Consider the following 8,326-nt stretch of genomic DNA (forward strand, 5'->3'; position numbering starts at 1 on the left):
TACTTGGCATTTTTGTGAGAGATCACCCTAATAAAAAGCGACTACCGCGCAATCAAGAAGGGTGCAACATAAGGGATAAACATCTCAGGCAATTCATAATAGCATGATATGGTATAGCCCTTTCTGACGGAGAAGTATTTCATTTCTTCGTCTTCGGCATTCGTGTTGGTGTTCACCTTCGCGAAGATTGCCACCACCTTGTCGATGCACCAGATAATATTGCTATCTCCATAGCGTATAAAATTAATGCATTACTTAAGGTTGACACGCAGGTCATTAAAGTGCAATCATATGGCTCCAGCCATCATGCCGAACCATGACACGCAAGTCATGTTAATCAAATTACATCATATAGTCATCTCATACATAATCGAATTAGTATGAGCACTGCTATACCACATCACATGCACATCCTGCAAAACCAAGTTAGACACCTCTAATCGGTTTATGCAAAGTTTTATTTTACGTGGCTTCTAAGGTTTTGACTTAAACCGCAGCTACCAACGTTTTATCATCAAGTATGATTATTCAAGTTGCTAGATTAACATCTCGGGGTGTATGAAACACGAGATAATTAAATCTCGAGCCCCATACTAAACTTCGTCATACGCATGACCCCCGTGCATATAATATCTGCAATGCCCTTTCATCTGCGAATTTCATCTTTCTTTTGACTACGGCAGAACCCAAAGAACTGATAGCACTTCCATGATCAATCAGGATCACGGATTGCCAGAACTTTGTCAAATTCCACCATGCTGTCTCGAGATTGAGCAAACGCAAATTCTAGGGAAGCAACAAGAACGTCGGGTAACAGATTTCATCTGTCACCCGCATAAATAATTTTCAGCAATAGATCTCATCTACTACCTAATTATATTATGCAATACCCATACATCTCCATGTATTCTAGATCGAAACCTGCATCTACGCATAGCACGGCTCTTGATGCCACTGTAGGGTAACGTAGCAGAAAACAAAAAATTTCTGACCTACGCATCAGCCCAGGACCACTATGGAGACTGCATACAAGGTTTGATCTTTTTCGTTACCGACTCGTAGCGCAGCGGGAAGTAGAGTCGATGACGATCGGCGGTGCAGATCCCCGCAGCTAGGATTTACAACCTCCCAACCGCGAGGATGAATACCCTCATCCGCCATACGGACAGCCCTCCGGGAGGGGGTCGAACAGTCCCCCGGACGGTGTCGCGGACAGCCCTTCGGGAGGACCTTCGAAACTCGAACGGTCACTCGGACAGCCCTCCGGGAGGACCCACAGAACTCGGACCGTCACTTGGACAGCCCTTCGGGAGGCACTCTCGAACAGCCCCTCAGGGCACTAAGATCGAAACTACGACCTCTCTACAGAGTTGCACACATACGGTGTCAGCTATCCGGCAGGGCTTCACCGTCCAGAACTAGTTCCTGCCGGAACCCAGACAGCCTTTCGGCTCTACGAAACTATTTCGCTGGGAGGGAGAGAAGAAGCCAGATCATTGCAATGGCATGTATGTGAGAAGGGATGATCCTTTAGGCAGCCCCCTCCACCCCTATTTATAGGCCAAGCCTAAGGGTGGCTTCTCCAAGAAGCCAAGGGGGGAAATACCAAAAAGGCCCTCAAGGTGGCTTCTCCAAGAAGCCAAGCAAAAAGCACTTTCACTATTCATGACGACATTTTTCAGCGTCCGTTCGAATTGAAAATATTTATGTGGGCTCAGAACATTTCCAGTACCCACTAAAATAATTTTCAACGCGTTCCGAAACAATTTCGGTTTAGTGATTTTCATCTGCGAAAAGCAAACAAGAATGCGTTTTCACTATTCATGAAGACAATTTTTCGCGTCCACTAAATCCGAAAATATTTCTGTGGGTCTTAGAATAATTCCAGTACCCACTAAAATGATTTTGGATTCGTTCTGAAACAATTTCAGATTAGTGAATTTCATCTGCGAAAAACAGCCAAAGCGGTACCGGCAGCTCCGAAACATTTTCGGTTTTTATTTCTGAAAATTCCAGAAAGTTTCCAGAATGATTCTGGCACCCTCCAAGAATTATCAGGCATGTGCCGAAACCATTTTGACTTAATGGCATACCCCGAAACAACTTTTTCGGTTTCACCGAAACTCATCCGGTGACCTCTCTCTGCGGTACGATTCCGCTGTCCGAAACTTTTCGGTGTCCGAAACTTTTTCGGTGATTTTCTCTCAGACTCCCTGTCTAGTATTCAGCAGATAGATGACCCTTAAGCGTGTGACCCTATAGGTTCGGTGAAGTATAGACATGACCTGGAACCCCTTCCGATCAATGATCAACATCGGAGCCGTGGACACCCATATTGACCCCTATACCCACACGAATGAATATTCGAGTGAACCTCCAGTTGAGGTGAGCTATTCCTGTTGCTTCACGATATATCACAAACACCTGAGGTGAGATTTATTGCATCCCCGTGGGCCAACACTTTGTCCACTATGCAAGTTACCTCGTTACCGGTTTTGTTCTCTTTTCTCGTTTCGTGTTCCGGCATCCCCGTGATCAAATCACAAAGTGTCTGGCCAGACGATGATGGACACCGTAACACCGAGTGGGCCCGAGTATATCTCTCCATCGTCGGAGGAGCAAATCCCAATCTCGAGCTATCAAGTTACTTAACATACTTTCCCATGAACCCGTAAGCCGCCGTAATAGCCATCCAGTTACGGATGACGTTTAACAAACCCCAAAGTTCATGAAGCAAGCATGAAGAAACTCGATACTCTCATGGTCTAAGGAATTATGCAAACATTAACTATCTCTGTGTTATAAACCATTAACTTGTGACGAATGTATCTCATAGCATAACATCAATTCGGGTCGATTCAACACAAATGTCCTTCATGACATTGTGCCCTCAAAGTTGCTTGGCATAGACATGCCCATGATTGGGAAAACATAATCATCATGCAACACTTGAGCTAGTTTTAGAGGCACGACTAGGAATACATTTTACCGTTTATTATTCCACACGTGCATATGGGTTCTCCCCAGAGCCTTTATGGATATACGGGCTCGGGAACCACAGCAGTTATAGCATGGAACATAAACATAATTATGAACAAGGAGATAATCAATAACATTTATTATTGCCTCTAGGGCATATCTCCTACAGCGGGGGCGGAGCAGGGCGAGGCCGCCGTTGCTGCGGGAGATGGCGGCTGGATCCGCGCCGATACGGGGCGGGGGAGGCCACCGTGGCTGGTGGCGGAGGGGGTGGCACCTGTGAAGCTCGTGGGGCGGATCTGGCCGGTTCCCGGCGAGTGGAGACGGCGGCGGCTCCACCACTGCCAGATCCAGCGCCGCCGCTGCCTTCCGATCCGTCGCCGCCGAGCTCGGGCTCCTTGGCTGCGACTGCCGCGAGGAGGCGCGAAGGGGACCGAAGAGAGAGGAGGGCAAGGGCCGCCGCGCAGGAAGAGGAGGGAGCACTTGCCTACAAAACCACAATGGCGCATGGATCGGGGCTGGGGCGAGGCCGAGAGACGTGTGTCTGTGTGTGCGTGGGGTGAGGGAGAAGAGGATAGGGTTCCGTGCGAGAGAGAGGAGAGAGATGGTGGACGGTCGGGCTGCGGCACTTACCACAATGGCGCAGCTCCTAAGCAATGCGCCATTAGTATCAAAAATAGCAATGACGCATCAGGAAAAAGTGCGCCATTACTATGTCCAGAAGAGGATTAAAGCTTGGTCAAACATAGTAATGGCGCACTTTTTACTAGGTGCGCCATTACTATTTTAGATACTAATGGCGCACTATGTATAGGTGCGCCATTACTATATACTAGTAGCGCACCGCATGTATAATGCACCATTAGTGTCTATATTATCTATAGCCTGTTTTCTAGTAGTGGTGGGGGAATCTCCCCCCTCTCTCGGTGGCGCCGTAACACCGCCGAGGGAACCATCGTGTGACGACAATCTACTCCAACAACTCCGTCATCTTCATCAACACCTCCATCACCTTCCCTTATCTATATTGAGTAGCCCCTTTCTCGCAACCCGTTGTACCCTCGACTTGAACATGGTGCTTTATTCTTCATATTATTATCCAATGACGTGTTGCAATCATATTATGTTTGAGTAGATTCTTTTTTTCCTATGGGTAATTGGTGAATTGCTATGATTGGTTTAAATTACTTGTGGTTATGTTGCTGTCATTTGGTGCCCATCATATGAGCGCGCACAACACCATAGGGCTAGTTGTACATTGATAAGACTACATTGGAGGGCTTGATGGAAACTTCTTCATCCAGAGAAATTGATTCATACGGGATTGAAGGGGGGCCAATATATATTAATGCTATGGTTGGGTTTTATCTTAATGTAATTTAGTAGTTGCAGATGCTTGTTAATAGTTCCAACCATAAGTGCATAGAATCCCAAGTAAGGGATGACATGTTAGCAGTGGCCTCTTACACAAAAACTTGCCACCGGTCTATTAACTAAACCAATTGCCCAGGGACAATTATGCAAACCCTACCACCACTTTTCACACTCGCTATATTAACTTTATTGTTCTTATATCAAAATAACACCGAACTTTTATTTTTCACGTTCTTTATTATCTTGCAAACCTATCCCATTACACCTAGAAAGTAGTTTCATTTTTTGTTCTACATAAAGCGAACATTGGTGTGCGTAGAGTTGTATCGTGGTCGATAGAACTTGAGATAATATTAATTCTACCTTTAGATCCTCGTTGGGTTCGACACACTTACTTATCGAAAAAGGCTACAAATAATCCTCTATACTTGTGGGTTATCAGGGTTGTGTGTCAGTGGCGATGGACCTCAGTAGGAATAATGTCTCCTACGTCCGATCCCCGTCCCGGTGGTGCGTCTAGCGTCGTCGGAGGGCGTCCAGAGGTGTGTCTCCATCGGATCTCGCGGGATACAATCGGTGCTGGTCTTTGGTGGATCTAGTTTTCGGTCGGCTTTGTTTGTGTGGTTACATGTTTGATCTTTCCAATTTATGAATCTCTTCATCAGCGATGGTTGCTGCTCTGGTGCGCTGGTCCTTTGAGCCCTTAGCATGACGACTTTCTGAAAAGTCTACTACCACAAGGTTTGCTCGGCTCCGGTGAGTGTGGGGCGATGACGGTGGCGCGCCTTGGGCTCGCTCCATTGTTTGTAGTTGTTGCTAGGTGGTCCATGGACCTGGTTGTAATTTTTATTACCTCTACTCTTCTTTATACTATCATGATTGATTATGAATAGATAGGGAAAATACATCCTACTACCGGGTGTAGTTACATCATATACTATCATGTGGTAATATATACACTACTTTATTATTTTTAGTATGCACTCCCATCTTCAATATACCTCGTATACGCATTGATTATACCTCCTTATCATTCTCAATATACTTCATTAAATATTCCAAGATACCCCAATACGAGTTTTGTTGAAAAAATATCCTTTACAACATATTTTTGTAATATACTTTTTTCAAGTATGAACAAATAAGTATATACGTAAACCTTTTAAACTATGCACACTCACATCAACTTTTTCATGAAACTCATTTTGAGGTATCTAGTAATTATTAATGAAGTATACTAAAATAATAATGAGGTATAAAATATTCATCTATGTGGTACTCGCAGGAGTACGTAACCATTTATTTTTTCCAATAAAAAATAAATAAAATAAGATATAATTAGGGGAAAGATTGGCATACAGACATGCTTAATGTCATAATCTATGAGGATATATAGTTACATAAGCTCTTGTCAGAGTAATTAGACTCTTTGATTCTGTTCACTTGAACACCACTAAGGAACTTATTTGCATGTCATTCATGCATGCATGACATGATATCATTGGATGAATAATTTGAAAATTGCGTGGTACAGGTGCGTATGGAAATCACAAAGAGGCAAGGAATAGGAAGGCGCATATATATTACAGTATATATGTTTTCATGAACAAATATGAGTAGTAATAATTAATTACCTGACATGGTACACTGTACTCTTAGCCTTGGGTTCTTCATACGAACTAAGGATGGTGAGCTTAAGCAAGGTACATGTCGACTTGTACAGGTTCTCCTCGGGTTCGTCCGCGGTGCCGACCAGCAGTAAACCACTGCTGGCCTGAGCAATAGGCATCAGGTATTTGTTGTTGTAGGCGCATCTTTTTTGACAAAAGATGAATTTTATTGACTCAAAATAAATAATTATAAGGATACACAACACAATGAGCACACACCCGGCCTCTGCATATTTAGGATTCACATAGCCAACATCAACACACCTGACATGCCAGAGCTCATCATCCTTGTGCTTGGACGGATCCAAGTAGAAGCGGGCGTGCGTGCTGCTGGTGAGGGGTTCATCGTACCCCAGCTGACCAAACGTGAGGATGCCGTCATGCCTCTTGGCACTCTCGGCGCCCAGGTACAGGAACATGGCACCGTTGTAACCAGACATGAGAGAGACGCATTTTGGCAAACCCGACGTCATATCTATAGGAGATGTGGGTTTATGTGCATGAGAGAGCTATAATATAGAGTGCGAGCTCCTAGAGCTATATATAGGAGGGTGGCCGATGCCACCATTAGACTACCCACAATGGGAGTAACATAGGTAGTAACATCACACATATCTAGATAAAATAGATGATGTGGCAAGAAATAAATGAAGAAAGAGAGGGAAGTGGTAACATAGCTAGTTAGAGCAAGTACAATAGAGCTGAGTCAGCGGGCTATAAGGATTAAACTAGTATATTTCTGCTTAGTTGGAGGAAGAGAAGAGGAGAGAGAAGGTAAGCGGGCTCTTCGTGAAGAGCCAGCTCTAGCACGTGCTCCTAGGCACTTTGTGAGAATGAAAGGTGGGCCACATAATAAAAAAGTAGTACATTCTTTTGATCTATCATTATACATGTTGGCTATAAGATGACCTGTAGATGACATGACACTGGCTTATAGCCAGCAGCTGGCTATACTGTTAACCATGCTCTTACTAGTAGTATGAGTAACATCACACATATCAAAGCAAGATGTGTCTATAGCCTAATAAATAAAGTGTTGCATGTTAGCACACATAAGTTACTCCTCACTATAAAGGTAGTAATATAGACTAGTAACATGTTTATATTACTACTCTATGTTACTATCCATTATGGCTAGTCTTATATATATGCGCAACCACACAAATAATGCATGCACCTACCTCTAATAATCGAGCGCTCGCCCGTGAAACGCTAGAGATTAAGAGTAGCGTGCGTGATATATACACGACACGGCTGGCTGGACTGGACCTCAAGCCGGACGCCTACGCCTATGCACGCTCCTCCAAGTCATCGTCCTCGTCGTCGTCGTCCAAGATAAGTGCCGGGAAGAATTAACTAGAAAAGCTCCCAAGATGAATGATCTTCGTATGTGGAAATCATTGTGTTGTTTCTAGAAAAGATGATCTTCGTACATGGAGATGCGGCTGGCTAATTTCATCCAGGACAGATGACTCTGAAGAAGAGCATCTCCACGGAGGCGGAGAGAAGCAATCACCCAGATTAATGTTGAATCTTCAGCTAGCCTAGACTAGCCTAGTCACTAAGAAGAATTTATTTAAGGTGGCACGTGGATGACACCTCTCGCCATCACGTGGAATTTTCCACCTTGTGATTTGTACTACTACTTTGCGTGAATTGAATAACATTAGCGTCATCTTTTTAAAACAAAATATAAGCAATTTTTCCACTCAGAATATACTTTTGAAAGCTGAGTCGACTTGGCAAAACTAGGTCTTTTATCGGGGCTCAGGTAGCCCTTTATGTTTACCAAAATATTGTTTCTTATACACCTAAAAAATGCTAAAAAGTATACAAAATTCTATCAGCCTACAAATTATCAAATTAAACTTTGCATACACGTAGAGAACTGTATAGGTATTTGCAAAAAGAAGTTCCAAAGTATTTAACAGCACTAAAAAAATCAAATTTCAGGCTCACAGCCGGATCACCGAAAAGTTGCACTCGGTCCAGCCGGGCAATCCGAGGTGGGCCCAAAGTACCAATCAATGGTTGTGTTATAACTATTGACCTGCCTCATCAACAGCGTGTGCCTAATATTATATTTTATATAAGCAAAAGATTATGTGTGTTGTAAAGGAAGTAAAAATAACACATACTCTTAACCCAATAACCATGACTCAAGACCTTAATAGGTCCAAGTCATTTATTTTAACAGGGCATTACATTTGTGTTCCCGGTTATCCTCCATATCACCCTCGCCGACGGTCATCTCAGTGCTCACACAATCATAACGTGGTCAATTCTAAAGCATCTCTCTCTCT

At 43.7% G+C, this 8,326-nt stretch overlaps 1 protein-coding gene across 1 annotated transcript; it reads right to left on the minus strand.

Annotated features, from left to right (window-relative positions):
• Positions 1–3,142: 3,142 nt before the first annotated feature.
• LOC123097234 (uncharacterized) lies at positions 3,143–6,518 on the minus strand. The gene is made up of 4 exons (XM_044518939.1): positions 6,288–6,518; positions 5,988–6,167; positions 3,613–3,628; positions 3,143–3,466 (listed from the first exon to the last, which is right to left on the minus strand). The coding sequence occupies exons 1-4, from the start codon at positions 6,494–6,496 to the stop codon at positions 3,143–3,145; spliced, it is 729 nt and encodes a 242-aa protein (XP_044374874.1). The 5' UTR covers positions 6,497–6,518.
• Positions 6,519–8,326: the final 1,808 nt, after the last annotated feature.

Source organism: Triticum aestivum, chromosome 4D (assembly GCF_018294505.1).
Source record: "Triticum aestivum cultivar Chinese Spring chromosome 4D, IWGSC CS RefSeq v2.1, whole genome shotgun sequence".
Lineage (NCBI taxonomy): Eukaryota > Viridiplantae > Streptophyta > Magnoliopsida > Poales > Poaceae > Triticum > Triticum aestivum.

Bases quoted from the DNA above. Each gene is read 5' to 3' on its own strand.
- LOC123097234 (XM_044518939.1), bottom strand. From the start codon at position 6,496: ATGACGTCGGGTTTGCCAAAATGCGTCTCTCTCATGTCTGGTTACAAC. The intron at 6,168-6,287 runs GTGTGTTGATGT...TTGTCAAAAAAG, and splicing joins GATGAGCTCTGGCATGTCAG to ATGCGCCTACAACAACAAAT.